The sequence below is a fragment of the Epinephelus lanceolatus genome, chromosome 15, assembly GCF_041903045.1.
Source record: "Epinephelus lanceolatus isolate andai-2023 chromosome 15, ASM4190304v1, whole genome shotgun sequence".
Taxonomy (NCBI): Eukaryota; Metazoa; Chordata; class Actinopteri; order Perciformes; family Serranidae; genus Epinephelus; species Epinephelus lanceolatus.
Genome location: NC_135748.1, coordinates 123,552 through 144,637, shown reverse-complemented (window position 1 = coordinate 144,637; position 21,086 = coordinate 123,552). Strand labels below are relative to the sequence as shown.

The window sequence follows — 21,086 nt, the reverse complement described above, 5'->3', positions numbered from 1 at the left end:
TCACTAACTCGGCATCTTCTCCGGAGCCTTTGTGCTCCACTGTGTCGCAGGTTACCTTATATCGCAGCAGTGCCTGGATAGTGTGACATGTGTGGTTGTGCTGCTGCCATGGTCCTGCCTGATGCCTCCTGCTGCTGCTATCATTAGTCATACTTCTATTTGTACTTCTATATTATCATATATTAACATATACTTTCAACTCATTGTACCACAATAGCCATAGCTATAATTATAATTTTATTACCGTCTGTCCTGCATCTCTCTCTGTCTCTCTCTCTTTCTGTCTCAGTCTGTCATATGGATTACTGTTAATTTATCATGTTGATCTGTTCTGTACAACATCTATTGCACTTCTGTCCATCCTGACCCTAACCCTCCTCAGTTGCTCTTCCTGAGGTTTCTACCTTTTTTTTCCCCATTAAAGGAGTTTTTCCATATCTGCTGCGAGGGTCCAAAGGACAGTAGGAAGCAGTATGCATCACTGAAGCAGTTATGTGAAGACTCAAAGTAAATTAACTCTAACATGGTGTGATGTTTCATCTTCCTACTCCAAAAAACCCCTATGGGGAGGGTGTTTTGAAAATTTCAAGTGGGCACTATATACCTGTGTATCAATTTTCATGAGGAGATGAGGTAGTTGAAGCCATCAAAAAGCCAAACATATTTGGTGGCGAGGGCGGCGCCATAGCGGCCACGCCCCTTGACATAGAGAAAAGCTTTTAATAACTTTTGATTAGCATGGTCTCAGGATGATCTGCACCAAATCTGAAGTTGATTGGACAAAATCTGTAAACGTATTTAGTGGTGAGGGATCGATAGCCGGCATGCAGCCACATGGACACCATTAGATGTAGCTTCACAGGGTTCACAAGATGGCTTGACCAACTTCTTTGGCATACATTAGAAGTGGAATGAAGTTGATGCGGTCAAGTGTGTGGCATCAGTACATGTTAAAGTAAAAACTGGTCACTTCCTGTTACCACCGGGGGGTGCTATGAGTAAGGTGGGATATTAACATACCCGGGCGTTCGGGGTGGAGCCATCATCAAGTCTGGCAAGTTTGAAGCTGTTGAGATCAAGTATTTGGGCGTGAGAGCCGTTCAAAATGCGATGGCGAGAAAATGAAAAGTTGTCAACATTTGTCACGCCCTAGCGGCCACGCCCCCTTGGCATAGAGAAATGCTGTTAATAACTTTTGATCAGCATGGTCTCTGGATGATCTGTAAAAAATTTGAAGTCGATTGGATGAAATCCCTAGGACTAGTTCGTTAAAATACAACATGTGGAAATCACGCCAAAATGACAAGTCAAAATCGAAGTGGCTGACTTCCTGTTTGGAGTAGACCATTGGTGCCAGAGACTTTTATGTGCGTCTGGACAACATACACATGTGTACCAATTTTCATGTTCCAATTCCAAAAAAAAACCCTAAGGGGAGAGGTTTTTGAAAATTTCAAGGGGGCGCCATAGAGACATTTTGTCCCCCCCCATGGACGACACCTCTACCAGATGCAAGAGCTCGCCATTCTTGACCTGTGTATCAATTTTCATGAGGAGATGAGGTCGCTGAAGCCATCAAAAAGCCAAACGTATTTGGTGGCGAGGGAGGCGGCATAGTGGCCACGCCCCTTGACATAGAGAAAAGCTTTTAATAACTTTTCATCAGCATGGTCTCTGGATGATCTGTAAAAACTTTGAAGTCGATTGGATGAAATTCCTAGGACTAGTTCGTTAAAATACAACATGTGGAAATCACGCCAAAGTGACAAGTCAAAATCAAAATGGCCAACGTCCTGTTGGAGTAGACCATTGGTGCCAGAGACTTTTATGTGCGTCTGGACAACATACACATGTGTACCAATTTTCATGTTCCAACTCCAAAAAAAACCCTATGGGGAGGGGTTTTTGAAAATAACAAGGAGGCGCTATAGAGGCATTTTGTCCCCCCCATGGGCGACGCCCCTATCAGATGTGAGAGCTTGCTATTCTTGACCCGTGTATCAATTTTCATGAGGAGATGAGGTTATTGAAGCCATCAAAAAGCGAAACGTATTTAGTGGCGAGGAATCGATAGTGTCCACGCCGCCACAGGGACACCATTAGACATAGCTTCACAGCGTTCATAAGGTAGCTTCACCAACTTGTTCTGCATGCATTAAAAGTGGAATGAAGTTGATGCAGTCAAGTTTGTGGCATTAGTACATGTTAAAATAAAAACTGGTCACTTCCTGTTACCACCGGGGGGCACTATGAGTAAGGTGGGATATTAACATATCGGGGCATTTGGGGCGGAACCATCATCATATCCAGTAAGTTTGAAGCTGCTGAGATCAAGTAAGTGGGTGGGAGAGCCGATCGGAATTCTTATAGCAAGAAAACGAAAGCGAAAATTTGTCACACCCTAGCGGCCACGCCCCTTGACATAGAGAAAAGCTTTTAATAACTTTTGATCAGCATATTCTCAGGATGATCTGTAGCCAATTTGAAGTCGATCAGACGAAATCCCTAGGAGGAGTTAGTTCAAATTCGGTCTCGCGGTAACGAAAAAATTCAAAACAAAATGGCCGACTTCCTGTTGGGACATCAAGAGACTTTTTTATGCATCTGGGTATGATACATGTGTGTACCAAATTTTGTTTGCCTACGACAAACACCCCAATGGGGAGGGGTTTTTGAAAATTTGTAGGGGGTGCTATTTCGGCATTTTGTGTCGACCATGTGCAACTGCCCAAAAATATCAAATTTCGGATGCAGCTGGACGAATGTGGAAAGTTAGAAGCATTCTGAATAATAATAATTAAAGCTGCAAGCAGCGATGAACGGGCCCTCGCAGTCCACGCACGTCAGGGCATGCTGCCATTGGGGGGCGTGCACCTAGATGTCTTGTCAGCTGTAATAAATTAAAAAATAAATGTTATCTCTTACTTACATTTCCAGTATACAGGTAGGCACCCACCCACGTATGTATTTTTCCAAAAAGTAGAAGCTGAATACATGCCCAATAGTTCAAGGTCTTCTGACTCTTTGAAAGTTGACATGGTGTCTCTAGCTCAAAGTATGAGGGACAAGAAGAGGTTGAAAGTTCATGAGTTTTGAAGAGGATTTGAAGATTTTCCAATTTACTGCCATTCACACTAATTAGACTGCCACCAGAGCGCCACCTATTGGCCGATTTGCACTGAATTTTGCACAAACCCTCATCGGGCCATGGAACATAATTAACAAAAGTGTTGTGGTAATCGGACTGTATTTGGTCAAGATATGAAAGACTGTCTGTTTTGAACACAATGTGCAGGAATTTGTTTTATATTTTGATAACTTTTTGTCAGGAGGGTTGACAGATGCTACATGCAAAGTTTAGTGCAAATCAGGCAAATCACCTAGGAGGAGTTTAAAAAAGTACGTTTTTCATTTGTCGCGATTTAGCGAATGGAAAGTTCCCACGAAAGTGGGCGTGGCTTACACCACAATTCAGCAGAATTCAGAGAACACGTAAACAGAACGTTTAACAATGTGCGACATATTATGTGGGAGTTATTAGCCAAAAACGCTTTTGCATTGAAAATAGCGCCACCTGCTGGTCATTTTTGGTGTGTGAGTTACAGGGGCCAGTCTATACCACCCCTATCAATTTTATTTCCATGAGTGTCATGGTGTTGGCACAGTGCCAAATATTAAATTAGACGGCCACCAGAGCGCCACCTAGTGGCGGATCAGCAAGTCCTTCATCAGATATCCTCAGGAGGGCATTGACAATAATTATACCAAGTTTCATGTTAATCTGCCCAACCGATGTTGAGATGAAAAATACTTCAATTTAAAGAGCGCCACCTTGTGGTCATCACCCAAAAATTTGCACAGAGCCTCAGGAGCTCATGGGGAAGTGGTAAACTGAGTTTCATGTCATTCGGATACACCAATGCGGAGATATGCAGCACTTCCTGTTTAAAACGAAATCTGCAGGAAGTTGTTATTTAATAACTTCACTATTCTTTGGAATATCAAATTTCTTTTAATAACTTTTTGTCGGGAGGGGCCACAGATGCTGTGTGCGAAGTTTCATGCCAATTGGTGAAATTGCCTGGGAGGAGTTTGAAAAAGTAGGTTTGGGACATTTTGCGAATTTGTGAAAAAAAATCGTAGGCGGAAATGTGCGTGGCCTATACCACAAGATTCAGGACAATTCACTGTACGCGTGGATACAAGGTTTTTGAATGTGCGCCAAAGTATGTGGGAGTGATGAGCCAAAACGCACTTTCCTTAATAATAGCGCCACCTAGTGTTGGAAATTCAGAACGACAATAGATTATAAAATTTTTCGCCAGGTGTGACTTATATTCCAAGTTTGGTGAGTTTTGGGGTATGTTCAGGCAGTGAAAAATGCAATCATTTTGGCGGAAGAAAAAAAAAACTAGAAGTGCAAGCAGTTATGAACGGGGGCCAAGCCCCCCCGTGCGATTCGGTCCCACGTCCCGCAGAGCTCATGGAAGTTGTCCCCGAAGGACGACGGGCTCTGGGTGTGCCGGGCTGGCATGTTTATGAATGTGTCATTTAAAATGTGGAAGTTACAGGCAAAACTGCTTTTGCATCCGTTATTGCGCCACCTATAGACCGATTTGCAACGAATTTGGCACAAAGCCTCTGGATGTCCTCGGGGACGAGTGACTTAAGTTTGATGTTGAAAGCATCTACTTTGAGCGAAATATGAAACAATGTGTGTTTTTTAGCTAGCAAAAAAAATTGTTTGGTTGTAACAAGCGCATTTTTTGGAGTGCCAAAATTCTTTTGATTACTTTTCATCAGACACATCTGGAGATTCTGTGTGCAAAGTTTCAGGCAGGTGGCCCTTAAAATGTAGGAGGAGTTCGAAAAAGTAGGTTTTGGACATGTGGCGAATTAGCAAAGAGAATGTGCAGCAGAAGTGGGTGGGGCCTGTGTCAGAAAACCCAGCTCTATCCAGGGAACACATGGATATAATGTTTGTGAAAGTGTAATTTAAAATGTGTAAGTTGCAGGCAGCGCCACCTAGTGGAGTACATGTGCAATTTTTGGTACAGAAGATCTGTGTCCTATTCTATATGTACCCTTAAAATTTCAAAGTCCTCAGCATAATAGTTTGGCTGAAATTAATGTTTGTTGTTTATCTTGTAATAAGCCATGCCCATATTGACCAGTCATGACCACCTTCAAGATATGACCTCAGAATTGGCCCTACATCATACCAACCGAATTTTGTAGAAATCAGTGCAGCCGTTCAAGAGATATAAACTTACCATATTTGTAGCGCCCTCTAGTTCGCCAAATTTGGCTCATACCCTCACAGTCTTATGCCAACCAATGATCTCAAATTTGGTGTTAATAGCATTTAGTTTGACCGAGATATCCAACAGTTTGCATTTTTATAGCTGGCTATAGAAGTTTGTTTGTTAATAATTTGCGCATTTTTTGACCGAATAAAATTCTTATGATAACTTTAGATCAGGTCCAGTAGAAGAGTGTATATGTCAAATTTCACACAGATTGGACAAAATCCCAAGGAGAAGTTCGAAAAAGTAGGTTTTCCAGTTTTTGCGATTTTGCGAAAAAACTTCCTAGGTGCAAGTGGGTGTGGCCTATGGCAAAGTGATTCAGCTCTATTCAAGGAAGCTGGGGATACAAGATTTTTGAATGTGCGACATACGGTGTGGGAGCTATAGGCAAAAACGCATTGGCCTAGGTTATAGCGCCCCCTGCAGGCAGATATACATAGTTTTTTGCGTCTGAGGTACGTGCAGGGGTGTGGACCACCCCTCCAAATTGCACCGCCCTCCCTTGCACGGTTTAGCCTTCAGCACCACTTTTACCTACGGAAGAATAACAATAAAAATCTTTACAAAAACAATACGGTTCCTAGCACCGCTGGTCCTAGGAAACGCGTCTGCTTGCATACGTGTTCCCTCAGCCCCTCGGGCTTGGCCCCCTAATAATTAAAGCTGCAAGCAGCTGTGACCAGGCCCTCGCTCTCCCGCTTCTAAGCGGGGGGGGCAGCAGCGCGCATCACTGAAGCGGTTATGTGAAAACTCAGAGTAAGTTAACCCTGATGTGGTGTGACGTTTCATCTTCCTACTCCAAAAAACCCCCTATGGGAAGGGTATGTTGAAAATTTCAAGGGGGCCCTATACAGTCCCTGACAAAAGTCTTGTCGTTTATCCAAGTTGTAGGAACAACAAATAATAACTTGACTTGTAGTTGATCAATTGGAATCAGAAATGACTTATGTGAAAGGCAAAGGCCTCTAGATTATGCTTATTATACCAAAATAAAGTTGTGTATCATTCACTGAGTTTTATCATTTAATTAGGACAGAAAGGTCAGATCTTGCTTGGACAAAAGTCTTGTCGCATACAAAAATAATGTACTGTAGAAATGATACTTTATTTTGAATACACAAGCATGCTCCAATAACATCAGAACATAAAGTCATGGTGCCTTGGGAAAAAGAATTAATATCGTGTATGACTCCCATGAGCTTGGAGGACTGCATCCATACGTCTCGGCAATGACTCAAATAACTTATTGATGAAGTCATCTGGAATGGCAAAGAAAGCTGTCTTGCAGGACTCCCAGAGTTCATCAAGATTCTTTGGTTTCATCTTCCAAGCCTCCTGCTTCATCTTACCCCAGACATGCTCAATAATGTTCATGTCTGGTGATTGGGCTGGCCAATCCTGGAGCACCTTGACCTTCTTCACTTTCAGGAACTTTGATGTGGAGGCTGAAGTATGAGAAGGAGCACAATCCTGCTGAAGAATTTGCCCTCTCTTGTGGTTTGGAATGTAATGGGCAGTGAGAACCTCTTGATACTTCAGGCTGTTGATGTTGCCATCCACTCTGCAGATCTCTCGCACACCCCCATACTGGATGTAACCCCAAACCATGATTTTTCCTCCACCAAACATGACTGTTTTCTGGGTGAATCTTGGGTCCATGCGGGTTCCAACAGGTCTTCTGCAGTATTTGTGGCAATTGGGATGCAGTTCAATGGATGATTCATCAGAAAAATCAACCTTCTGCCACTTTTCTACTGTCCATCCTTTCTGCAAGCTGTGGGCCTTGGCAAATGCAACACAATTCTTTTGTTGTCTTCTATTTAATGCTGGTTTGTGAGCAGTAATTCGGCCATGGAGACCATTGTGTGAGAGAATTCAAGACAAACTGTTCTGGTAGATACAGGGGTTTCTGGTGACCAGTTCTGATGTAGCTCTGCTGCAGTTGAAAAAGGGCTGGCCCTGGACTGCTGAAGCAACAAACGGTCCTCTCTAACAGTTGTGTTACGGGGTCTGCCTGACGTGGGCTTGTCATGAACGTCACCAGTTTCTTCAAATCTTTTTTTTATCCTCCCTCTTGACGTTTTGATACACTGAAGATGTCTGCCACCTCAGCAGCAGACTTGGTCTTCAGGCTCTTGATGATCAGCACTTTGGTCTGTGGTTGAATCTTTGGCATGTTGACAGCGGTCAGGTTGCACTTCACATGAAGGTCTGGTGTGCTGGGGTTCTTTTTATACACATCTGGGAATGTGTTAATTACAGTATTTGTCACAGGTGGAGCTCTAATCTGTGATTGGTTGAATCGTTTAAAGACACAACAAGATTTTTGTCCAAGCAAGATCTGACCTTTCTGTCCTAATTAAATGATAAAACTCAATGAATGATACACAACTTTATTTTGGTATAATAAGCATAATGTAAAGGCCTTTGCCTTTCATATAAGCTTTTTCTGATCCCAATTGATCAACTACAAGTCAGGTTATCATTTGTTGTTCCTACAACTAGGATAAGCGACAAAACTTTTGTCAGGGACTGGAGGGGCATTTTGTCACCCCCCATGAGCGACGCCCCTATCAGATGTATGAGCTCGCCATTTTTGACCTGTGTATCAATTTCATGTGAATATGATGTCGCTGAAGCCATCAAAAAGCCAAACATATTTGGTGGTGAGGGCAACGTCATAGTAGCCACACCCCTTGACATAGAGAAAAGCTTTTAATAACTTTTGATCAGCATGGTCTCAGGGGCTGAGGCTGTTGAGCAACCAGGGGCTGCGGGGAGACCCAGAGCAGGCATGGATTGGTGGTGTAAATGTGGGGCTTACTGGCCACTTTATTAGGTACACTTGTGCAATCTAATACAAGTCAATACCACAGCTCTGCCACACATTCTACGTTTACAAAGCTTTTACTTTTTCAGCTTTTGTCAGAAAGGTGATTATTCTACTTTATTATTGAGGTCGTAGTGGGTGGTGTTGGTGTACTGGAGTGCAATATATTTAAAAGTGTTCCTAATATTTTGTCCTCCTCAATTAGACAAAATTAGGAGGCCACCTCAGTACACCACCACCATTCACTATGACCTCAATAATAAACAAAGTAGAGTCATCACTTTCTAGACGATGTCAACAATAACCGAAAATTTATAAGCTTCAGGGAAAAAATCATGGTATAGTCGTTTTACTGGATTGCATTAGATTACACAGGTGTACACAAAGTGGCCAGTGACTGTATGCTACATACATACAGATTTCCTCAAATAGTAGCTGGGGCCACTATGAACAAAAAAATAGTTTGGGACCAGGCTACAAATAGGGGCAGGCTACTATTTGAAGGAGGCTTTCAATTAAATTTTTTTTTAAAAAAATCACAGCCAAATTTGAAAATACAAATACTGTATTTTTTTAATTTAAACAGCAGAAATATTCATGTAAACCTGTCTTTACAGTAAAAATGATTATTTTCTATATAGTATTACAAAGAAAGTACTGTATTATTTATAGTAACAACATTTACATTAACAGTAAAAATAGTTTTTGGTGTTTTTGTAAATCACCAATATTTACTATTGACGACACCACAGTGTACTAGTTGTCCTGCCTTGAAACAGCGAATCATCTCATCCTCTGTTCCCATCTGCAGCCACCGTGATGCCACAAACCTTACAAGACAACATGCCACAAATTAATTTTAAAAGCAGACATCATTACATTCGTAATAATGACTTTTATCTCACAATTTTGATTAGGAATAGCAATTTCTTTTTTTTCTCTTTTTTTTCCATTACTGGCAAAAATGGGCTTCCATAGATAAAGATGGTTACACACCCTAAGCAGGCGTCATATACCAGGCGTTTCCACTTGCCACACAATAAATAGAACATAAGTCTTTAAGCTGCTTAATATTTTCTCCATCAGCTATCATTCTAAACAAGACTGTTGCCATACATATAACATGACTCTACCTACATATTATTTACATATTTAACAATGTCAAACACAACACAGAAGACCCAAAGCAACCACATTGACTACATCTCCCAGAAAGCCCAGCGCTCTGGGAGCATGCGCGAAGCAGTCTCGAGACGGCAGTGCAGACATGTGAAGACACGGCCTGTGTTTACATACTGCACTAGCCTTGGACTAACACGTTCATTGCATGAACGTCTTGAAAACGAACCCCGTTTTTTGTTTGGGGGTTCCCAGTCTCGACTGATTCACGTCTCCATAAATGTTCAAATCAAACATGTAATGTACTAACCGCAGAGTCACAGATTTCACACTTACTACCAATGTGCAATACACCTCCCAACCGCTAAAGTGGCGCTATGGCACAGTAGAAAGCCAGTGCACTCATTCATTGCAGGACGAAGAAGGGGTGAAGAAAATTTCAAGACATCCCAAGAAAAAATGCATGTTTATTGAACAATAATGGATATACAAACACACAGCAACCCCCGTACACCTGCACGTGCACGAAACACAACACAATGCTCTACAACAGACCACGGAGTCAAACATTAGCCCACATTAGCTCAGCGAGTGTTCAACCACCGGCATGTCTCGGCTAACATCGACCACCGAGAATGTTCCCGGGAGTTAGCCGAGCGCTAACCAAGTGAGATGCGCTGTACACACATTAGAGGCTGAACGCTTATAACGCTAATAATACGCTCGGCTCGGCTTCGAACAGAAATATGCAGCCGTGCCGCACTCTAACACACACACACACACACAAACACACGGAAAACCGGACTTTATCAGTTTATAAAAAAAATGGATGCCCCGGACGGGACATGAAAAGTGGACATGTCCGGACAAAAGAGGATGTTTGGTCAGCCTAACGCCGTTAATGTTACCTAACACAAAGAGAAATGTTAACGGCTCGTTTCTCCTCTGACACACCATATACCTGCGTACTGCCATGGCTCGGTTGTCCAGGTACTGGGCAGTCATGACACCAACAAAAGAGTAAATTACTGGACCAGGAGACGGTAAGCCGTTATCTTGCGTTTGTCAGCTGCTCTCGTGTTCCCTCCTTTTGTGAAGGTCTTGTTGCCGTCCTCTGCATACCAGGCTTCATATGCCCCGCAGCGTATGTATTCCCCCTGATATTTGTTCGGAATATTTCAAAATGTCTAGCTTTAAATGAACACTGAAGTTGCGTCTTGTCGCCGTCTTATCTGTTTACAATCAGCTGAGAGTGCGCAACTGCGCATGTGCGGTCTCTTGTTTTTATGACGGTAGCGTCAGGAGCAGCCAAAGATCACCTGGTGGCAAGATAGTTATCTACCAGTGTTGATAAACAAAAGAATATTGGTCATGGCCGAAATCAAGATAAAGATAGATAGATTATGTACAGTTAATGCGTTCAAGGTCTTCTGACTCTTTAAAAGTTGACATGGTGTCTCTAGCTCAAAGTATGAGGGACAAGAAGAGGTTGAAAGTTCATGAGTTTTGAAGAGGATTTGAAGATTTTCCAATTTACTGCCATTCACACTAATTAGACTGCCACCAGAGCGCCACCTATTGGCCGATTTGCACTGAATTTTGCACAAACCCTCATCGGGCCATGGAACACAATTAGCAAAAGTGTTGTGGTAATCGGACTGTATTTGCTCAAGATATGAAAAACTGTCTGTTTTGAAAACAATATGCAGGAATTTGTTGTTTTATATTTTGGGCGTTTTTTGAACAAACAAAATTCTTTTAATAACTTTTTGTCAGGAGGGTCTACAGATGGTTCATGCAAAGTTTGGTGCAAATCAGTCAAATCGCCTAGGAGAAGTTTGAAAAAGTAGGTTTCTCATTGTTCGCAATTTTGCAAATGGAAATTTAATGCAAAAGTGGGCGTGGCTTACATCACACAATTCAGCTGACTTCAGGGAACACGAAGATATAAAGTTTCAAAACGTGCGACATGTTATGTGGGAGTTGTGGGCCAAAAACGCTTTTGCATTGAAAATAACGCCACCTGCTGGTCATTTTTGGTGTGTGAGTTACAGGGGCCAGTCTTTACCATGCCTATCAATTTCATTTCCATAAGTGTTATGGTGTTGGCACAGTGCCAAATATTAAGTTAGACTGCCACCTCAGCACCACCTAGTGGCAGATCGGTAACTCCTTTGTCAGATATCCTCAGGAGAGCATTGACAATAATTGCAAATTTCGTGTTAATCCGAGCAACCGATGTGGAGATATAAAATACTTCAATTTAAAGAGCACCACCTTGTGATCATTGCCTGACATTTTGCACAGAGCCTCAGGGGCTCATTGGGAAGTACTAAATTGAGTTTCATGTCATTCCAACACACCATTGTAGAGATTTGCAACACTTCCTGTTTTGTACCAAATCTGCAGGAAGCTGCTATTTAATAACTTCAGTATTCTTTGGAATATCAAAATTCTTTTTAAAACATTTTGTCAGAAGAGTACACAGATGTTGTGTGCAAAGTTTCATGCAAATCGGTGAAATTGCCTAGGAGGAGTTCGAAAAAGTAGGTTTGCAACATTTTGCGAATTTGCGGAAAAAAAACTATAGGCGGAAATGGGCGTGGCCTATATCACAAGCGATTATAGCGCCACCTAGTGGTGGAAATTTAGGACGACAATAGATTATAAAATTTTTCGCCAGACCAAACGCGTGTGCCATATTTGATGAGTTTTTGAATTTGGGAAATGGTCCAAATTGGGGATTATATGGGCAGAAGAATAATAATAATAATTAAAACTGCAAGCAGCATTTGGCGGGACCTCGCACTCGCGCCCATTTCGGCCCACAGCTTATGTCGTCACTGTGAATTATTTAGAAATATCAAACATATTGCCACAAACTTCAGAAAATCCTTACAGAGCTGAATGTTTTGATGTTTGAATGCTTTCTGTAGCTGTAGGTATGTAGAAGTGATGTCACAATATGCAAATTAGATGAGCGAATTTATTCCCATCAGATTCCTCTTCCTTTATTTTGAGGAAGAGACAACAAAAACAGCACAAAACAAAAGAAATCTACTGTGTAAATATGTTCAAAATGTTGTTTTACTGAGTTGTATGAAATCCAATATGGCCGCCACCTAGTGACGTTGCAATATGCAAATTAGATGAGTTAATTTACTCCCATGACAAACTTTGGGTCATGATGAATAGTTTTCTCATTTAAAGTATGCCTTTATCTCTCACCACTTTCAAGCCACAGCCTTTTGAAATGTTGCAATGAAAATGGAATATTTTCCTCAATAAACTCTGGCACCTAAAGGGTTAAAATGGAGATTGTGCCCCTGTCATGTCTGCATGTAAGATGTAGACACACACACATCATGTTTTGGTGAGTTTGTGTGTGACAGCGGTTGCCATGGTGATGAAGTAGGTGGCAGAAGAGCAGAGAGAGACAGACGGAACACAGAGAGACCTGTTTTAGTGGAGATTTAACTCCTCGAAGAAGTTCTTCCCATTCCCAAACCGTTGGTCCAATCATGAAAATAATGTGATGATGAGAGAGATAAAGTTATACAGAAGATCTGTTTAGTAGCAGTTGAGGTGGCATGTGTGCGTCTTTAAAGCCGATACAATAAACGGTGTAGGAGGAGATGTCTTACTTTGAAAGGTCAAACAGCTCACTTCCTGTTGGAATTAGGTCATGGGTGTCCGTGCGTGATTTGTAAGTCAAACACACTAGTTTTGGTTTGATACTTCTACGACATTCCTATGGGCTGCAGTGGCCAGTTTAGTGCACCTAGGTGGCGCTAGAGAGCCCATTTTGGCACTTCAGGGGTTAATAATGTGTATTTGCTGTTTCAAATGAAGATTCTGCTGCTGTAATCTGTCCTTTAAAGATTGTGAGACACACAGACAGAGAGAGCCATGTGTGCGTGTCTGTGTGTGCAGCCGTTGTCAGCGAGTTTAAAATGTATTGCACCCCAGCTGTTTCCAGAAATTTCTCCTCTGAGTTTACATGGGAGTGAATGAGAAAAAAAATCGGCGCTTCCTTCGCTTTGGAGCCACACAGCAAAAATGTGACAAATTTTGCTACGTTTTGTGGTATAAATTGTGTCTGTACAGTGAAAATTGTGGCCATGGCAGCGAGTTAAAGACAAAAGTTTTAGATGATTTTTAGAGTCCTCTCCACTCTAGCTCACAGCATTCCGTGCAATACACACCCATTATAAACTGACAATTTCTCCACATTTGCTCATGGTACTTTAAGAGGCACAGATTAAAAACGGTAAAAGATATGAAAAAGATGAAAAGATGAGTGAATAGGTGAGACCTGTGGCGACATTTGAGAGTTGGAATGGAGTCTGTAGCACAAAGTATGGAGACGCTGTAAAGGCTAGAAAAAGCCCTAAGATTGGTCCCTTTCTCCCCCTGCTGCCATTCATTTCCTATCGGGCAGCTTTCGAAGATTGTGAGGACGTTTTGTGACATGTCACCTTATGGAGCCCATAAAATCCAAACCGTTCGGGTAATGAAAAAGTTATACAGAAGATCTGATTAGCATGAGTTGATCTGTAATGTTTGCGAGTTTGAAGCCGATACGATAAACCGTGTATGACAAGAAGATTAGGAAAGGCAGTTTTAAGGCAAAATCTTACTTTGAAAGGGCAAATAGCTCACTTCCTGTTGGATTTAGGTCAGGGGTGTCAGCGCGTGATTTTTAGGTCTTCATGAGCCGAATACGGCAGTTTTGGTTTCATGTTTCTACGACGTTCCTACAGGCTGTAGTGGCCATTTTTGTGTGCCTAGGTGGCGCTAGAGAGCCCATTTTGGCACTTTAGGGGTTAATTTCATGATTTTCTAAAATTTTTCACCGGTTCTGATGTGCGTGCCAATTTTGGTGAGTTTTTGAGCATGTTTAGGGGGTCAAATTCCAGTTCAAAGAGGCGGCGGGAGAAAGAATAATAAACGCAGCAAAAACAATAGGGTCAGCGAGGACTGCTCTGTGAGGACTGCCTCTAGGCTTAGTCCCTAATAAACGCACCAAAAACAATAGGGTCCTCGTCTTCGGCGAGGACTGCTCTGTGAGCAGTCCTCTGCCTCTAGGCTCGGTCCATAATAATCGGGAGAAAAACAATAGGGACCTCGCAGGTCTGTGACCTGCTCGGGTCCTAATAATAATAATAATAATGATAAACAGCGCGATTTCAATATGGTCCTCACGGACGACTTTGTCGTCGCTCGGGCCCTAATAATAATCATTCGAAAAACAATAGGGACCTCGCAGGTCTGTGACCTGCTTGGGTCCTAATAATAATCATTCGAAAAACAATAGGGACCTTGCAGGTCTCCTGCTCGGGCCCTAATAATTGAAAACAGCGTGATTACGATAGGGTCCTACGCTGATGACTTCGTCATCTTTCAGGCCCTTCTTTATTTGTATAGCACTTTTCAAAACAAAGTTACAACGTGCTTTACAGAATAAAATAACACTTAAAATACACAAAATGCATAAAATTTGAACAAACAAGGAAAGAGGGAATAAACCCCCCAAAATAAGAGCTGTCCAGTAAGAACAATTAAAACATGGTGGGATTTAGACCATGTGTTAAAACGAATAAAATTTGATTTGAAATGTAAAAACTGATTCTGCAAGCCTAACATCCTTGGGCAGGGAGTTCCAGAGCTGAGGAGCCCTGACTGTGAAAGCCCGGTCACCCCTAGTCTTGAGCCGGGACTCAGGAACAACCAACCAGCCTCTGGCCAAGGATCTGAGGCTGTGCCCAGGCTCATAGGGGAGGAGTAACTCAGCAATATAGCCAGGTGCTGAGCCGTGAAGTGATTTAAAAGTAATCAGTAAAATCTTAAAATCAATTCTAAAACTGACTGGTAACCAGTGAAAAGAGGCTAAAACGGGGTGCTCTTGTCTCCTAGCATTTGTTAGGAGACCAGCAGCATTTTGTACGAGTTGAAGACGTGAGAGCAGTTTTTGGTTAAGCCCCGAGTACAAAGAATTGCAATAATCCAGGCGAGATTAAATAAAAGCATGGATAACCTTCTCAAGATTGGGCAAAGAGAGATAGGACTTAATTTTTGAGATGGTCCTGAGCTGATAAAAGCACACTTGAACAACACTTTTTATGTGCTTATCAAAGGTAAGGTCACCATCAAAGATCACACCCAGGTTCCTGGCTGTGGGTTTGATATTGGCAGACAGGGAACCAAGATGTTTCTGTAGTACAGGGATTGACTTTGGGGGACCGAAGAGAATGATTTCAGTTTTATTTTCATTTAATCTGAGCAGGTTGTGGGACATCCAGCATTTTATTTCGGACAGACAGGATAAAAGGTGATTAAAATTGCCTTCTTCACTGGGTTTTAAAGGGACGTACAGCTGTGTGTCGTCAGCATAACATTGGTACTGGATATTATATTTCTTTATGATGTGTCCCAATGGTAGCATGTATACGCTGAACAACAGCGGACCAAAGATGGAGCCTTGGGGAACACCACAGGTCAGAGGAACAACTGAAGAGGAGGTGTTCCCCAGGGCTACTGAGAAAGTCCGATTTGACAAATATGATTTCAACCACACTAGAGCAGTGTCCCTAATGCCCACCCACTTTTCAAGCTGATCCAATAAAATAGCGTGATGCACAGTGTCAAAGGCAGAGCTCAAGTCTAAAAGAATTAAAACAGAGCAGTCACCAGCATCAGCTGTGAGTAAAAGATTATTAGTTACCTTAATCAGAGCAGATCCAGTGCTGTGATATGGGCAGAAACCAGACTGAAATTTATCAAAGATGTTAAAAGTGGTCATAAAAGATATGATTTCTGAATAAATAACCTTCTCTAAAACCTTTGATAAAAATGGTAACTTTGACATCGGTCCAAAATTTGTAAATCAGAGGGGTTAAGGCTTGGTTTCTTTAAAAGGGGTGCACTATTGCATGCTTGAGGGAGGAGGGAACACAGCCGGAGGACAAAGAACTGTTAACAATAGCTAAAATTGAGGGGCCGACATTGTTCAAAACTTCCTTCAGAAACCTATAAGGCATAATATCTGAAGCAGTCCCTGACGGTTTTATTTTAGCTATAATGTCCTTTAACCCTATGGGACCGAACGACGCATAGCGCGTCCAAATTCACACCTGTCCTTCTCTGTGGATTTTCTCCGCGACCATGTGTCATAGTGAGAAGCCACGCATATCACGTGAAACAGCGGAATCATAGCTTTCCGACAAGACCAAGCACTTGTCGGTTGTCCAATGTTTTCACAGCAAAATAAAATGATAAAATTACACTAAAATTATGTATAAACAGAGCTTTCATACAGCTTTGCACACACATTACTCTTGGATGGATTACTCGCGAATGCAGGGTCGCCCCCCCCCCCCCCCCCCCCCAATGCTCAAAATGCCCCCCAATATATAACTGAAACTGAAAAACAACAACAAACTTTGTTTACTACAAACAAAGTGGCCAATATTATCTTGGAGGACAACATTGCACTTGGTTGACTGTTTTTCTATGATCTTAGATGTAAATATTGCATGTTTCTTTCAGATAAAACACATTTTTGACTTGTGAATGAGTCAATGGAATTTCTTGCAATAATGGAAAAATCCTGGCAATCATGTCCGACTGGCACAAACCACATGTTTTGGACAGCTGTGAAGTGACAGAATGTCCCACCATCATGGTTCTTATATTGCCAGATTCCAGAGAGTCTCCCCTCTTCATATATGGCAGAATATGTCTTTTTCCAACTTGCTATGGTGAGATACATGTAAAAATGTAAGAATTTAGTCACACGGATTTGTTTTTTTCATTGATATAAAAATCAATACAAAATACAGGCACATAGTAGGACATGAAATGATGGCAAATCTGGTTAGCCCAGATTGTCCTAAAAAAAACAAGATATAGCATGTGTATGTAGCCTTTATAATGACTGTGATATGAGCTTAAAAGTAAAGGCATTAAAAATACCCCAAAAACGCCTAGGGCCCATAGGGTTAAAGTACACAGTGTGAGTGGTTGAAAACAGTTTAGCAGGGTGGATGGGTAACACATTGGAGAAGGTGGGTCACCAATGATGGTGAATCTGGAGTTTAATTTCCTTAATTTTGTTCTTAAAAAATTTTGTTCTTAGAAATTTTTCACAGTTCATCGGGGTGGTTTTGGTGAACTGACAAGGAGGAAGATTAGTAACGGAGTTGATCCTTTGGTTCACTGTAATGATATTTGAGAAGTATGAGGACCTGGCTTCCTTGACTGTTTTCTGATAGGCGGACAATAGTTCTTTCAGGATGAGGAAAGACACCACCAGACGGTCCTTTTTCCACTTTCTCTCTACCTGTCTGCATCTTCTCTTCAAATCTCTTGTGTGATTATTAAGCCATGGCATACTGATGGTTGATTTGACTTTCCGGGTTTTGATAGGTGCTATTGTATTAAGTATTGAGTTACAGGTGTAGTCAAAGTTGGCTGTCGTATGCTGTAAAGCCCTGTGAGGCAAATTGTGATTTGTTATATTGGGCTTATGAATAAAATTGATTGACTGAATTGATTGATTGATAAATTGTTTTTATAAAAGTATAGATTATAGTGGCTTGAAAGTATAATGGCATGGTAATATTATGGTGTGAGTTTAAACTTTGCCCTTTAAACTCACACCAGTTTTAACAGTTTTTTCTTAGCAGTTTGTTCTAAGGCTGGCAGCATGATTTAAAAAGAAATAGTTTTGGAACAGCGGACAGCAACCTGCTCTCTTGAGCCATAGACTGAAATTAAACTTAAAGAGTTTATCTTTGTGTGTCTTTAGCCATTTTGCTTTGTCAATGCTCAACATGGGAACCAAAAAAAGGAAAAAATGTTTTTCATATTAATTTATAAAAAAGACATCATGTTATTGCATGTGTATGAAGTTATGGTGAAGAATGTTTTGCACTAACTTTTCCATAGCAGCCTGGAAGGCCTTTGAGCCAGGTGCATGCCTGTGGACAGACTGGCCCTGGGGATCCATGACAGACACTTCATTGAGAGCACAGTCCCTGGTGTGCATGATGAATCTGCATGTCTGCGGGACTTCGATCTCTACCTAAAGATATATAACAGTAGACTCAGGGTCAATGAAGAGACAGAGATGGAGCAAGAACACTGTGTTATCAAGTGACCTCACAAAGTGGTACACAAACGGGCATGTACCTGACAAGAGACTTTATGGCCGTTCATCAGGTCAGTAGTGCCCACCACACCATTTCTGCTGTCTGTGGTGTACTGGTACATATATTTCTTGAAGGTCTTGAATCTAGATGCCACTGCAATAAGATAATGGTATCACAAGGTGATATTGACTCTCTAAAGCCCAGTTCAGACCAAAGATTTGCGACGAGACAAATTGAAACATGTATCTACTTGCAATGCGTGAGAAAGTGTATCATCTCTATGCAACAACTCTCTGTACTTCTGATCTGATTTCCAGCTTTTCAGGCATATTTTGTTGCTGAATATAATTCATAGCCTCTTAAAATATGAATGAGGATAGTGATAGAGAGATACTGGCTACAGTTGCATTTGTAATAGTGATGAAATGGTGAAAAACAGAAACAAAACGAGCATCAGATGGAATATGTATAATAGATACGGCACAATAATAATAATGGTGCTGGTTATTTAACCAGAATGTGTGTGTGTGAGAGGCCATAAGCACATACAGCGAGGAGCAGCAGGGACCCACTGTCCAACTCTGGCACACAGTAAGGATGGAAACAGGGCTCAGTGGGGACAGAGCACCTGCCACAACAGCAAGCGAACAGTGTGTGTGGTCATTTTGACCTGACCACTGGACTTCGCTACAAGCCGATCGGCTATTGAAACAGGTGACGTGCTTTACATTCTAAAACCAACTGCCTGTGATTTGACCAGCTAAGTCACAGGTGACACTATCGACCGGCTTGGGTCAAGCACAGATGACCAGTTCCAGTCCAGTTCAGCAACATTTCTCTGCAACGTTTGAAACCAGTTTTGTCTTGTCGCGAATCGTTGGTCTGAACTAGGCTTGAGATCTTATGTAAAAAGCTCTAAGTGTGTGAGTTCAAGCCAGCACTGCTTTTAAAGATGAGAACATGTTCATCTAGGATTATTCTGTTCACCGTTAAGGTTCCACATCACTACATGGCAGCAGATCTTTGGAAGCAGCTAAATGATGCTCCCAGTAGTAAGCCACTGCTATGGTAGTGAATCATAAACAGCACAGGAGCAAGAGTCCATTGGCTTCTGTTGCTATCACCAGAAAGCAGGTCATGTGTTTATTAGTTCAGCACAGCCACAATTGATCTGTTAAACAGGTCAATGTGTCTGTTTGCAACTGCACACCAATCACCCCTCCATCTACCCTATGCACAGACACACTTTTACAGGAACACACTGTCAAGCCCCTCACAGGAACTGACAAAGTCCAGACTGATGTAACTGCATCATTTTGGGGACTTATCAACACTTTAAAAAGTGCAATATAGACTTTTTGCATTACTCTTATTATTCTGATCACCAAAATAGCACAGAGCAGTAATGAAACCAAGCAATTTGCAATCTCCTCAGAAGAAGTTTTGGAAGGTTTTGTTGATGTGGATATAACTGATGTGTTGGCAGCTACTTACACAGACACATTGAAGTTTGTGGCTTATTATCACTGCCTTCCTCTGGGGAAAAAAAGAGGAAAGTAATGTGTAATCTGGAAAACTGTTATGATAAAAACATTTTTGAACAAATATATATACATGGTCATGCACTATGTCTGCCCTTTTTAACCAAGGACTTAACATATGTATGTAAGGACAACAGTCAGCATTCATATTCAAGTAAAAAATATAACATGCCTTGACATGCCATGGTAGAAAAAAAGGTGTCATTAATAACATTCCATTTACTTGCTAGAATAAACAATAGGAACAATTACACTTACGACCCCTTTACAGAAGACATTAGGACTTAAAATGCACAGGTGTAAATAAAATGTACAAGGCTGAATTCCATTTTCAGTCTCAGGATCCTAGTATTGGTCATGCTTGCTTCTATCATGGCTTATTGGGAATTGGACAGAACAGAGACACTATTAATGTTCGTAGTAATACCTGTGCTTTTCTTACAAGGAAAAGTCAAAATTTCTAGCATACAAATGAGTTTTACAATTATTATCAAAAAAACTTTTATGATTTTCTTCAAATGTGGGGCGTCGGTGGCTTAGTGGTAGAGCAGGCGCCCCATATACAAGACTGTTGCTGCAGTGGCCCTGGTTCGACTCCAGCCTGTGGCCCTTTGCTGCATGTCACTCTCTCTCTCTCCCCCTTTCACGCTTGTCTGTCCTTTCAATTAAAGACCAAAAAGCCCCGAAAAATATATTTAAAAAAAAAAAAAAGATTTTCTTCAAATTTCTCATAATCCAATTACTTTGAATCAAAAAAGATTCCTACTTACGGGCCAGTGTGTAGCTGCTCAGCAGCAGCAGCAACAAACACAGCTTGTTGTAACCCATCATGGGCTAAAGAAAAGGGTTTCCTCTGTACTGTTGAGTGCTCTCAGCCTTAACTAATACAGCAACACTTCTCCCAGATCATTTATAAAGTCCCTCCCCTCTCCCCTGTCCCTCCATAAGCCAGCCCTGCACACTACCAGGGGTACACTGACTCAGCAAAGCCTGGGTGGTCGTTTCAAAGTTCAAACTCTGAATAGCACAGATGATTATTGTTGGGTAAATGGCAGCTTACAGACACAAATGTTTTTGTTCATGTCAATACAGAATTGCAAAATGAAATGCAGTTGTAATCAATCAGCTAGACTGT

The 21,086-nt window shown here is 41.6% G+C and overlaps 1 protein-coding gene across 5 annotated transcripts in view; it reads right to left on the bottom strand.

The window, feature by feature from the left end:
* Nucleotides 1-20,880, bottom strand: part of apoba (apolipoprotein Ba) — a 128,578-nt gene extending 107,698 nt beyond the window's left edge. For 3 of the 5 annotated variants that reach the window (XM_078174838.1, XM_078174839.1, XM_078174843.1), the window contains exons 1-4: nucleotides 20,722-20,880; nucleotides 19,905-19,946; nucleotides 18,451-18,563; nucleotides 18,198-18,343 (exon numbers count right to left, since the gene is read on the bottom strand). In XM_078174838.1, coding sequence (XP_078030964.1) covers nucleotides 18,198-18,343; nucleotides 18,451-18,563; nucleotides 19,905-19,946; nucleotides 20,722-20,782 — 362 coding nt within the window. In that variant the 5' untranslated portion in view covers nucleotides 20,783-20,880. Of the gene's footprint in view, nucleotides 1-18,197; nucleotides 18,344-18,450; nucleotides 18,564-19,904; nucleotides 19,947-20,721 lie in introns of those variants that run through there. The other 2 variants (XM_078174840.1, XM_078174842.1) reach the window with 2 other exon arrangements.
* Nucleotides 20,881-21,086: the final 206 nt, after the last annotated feature.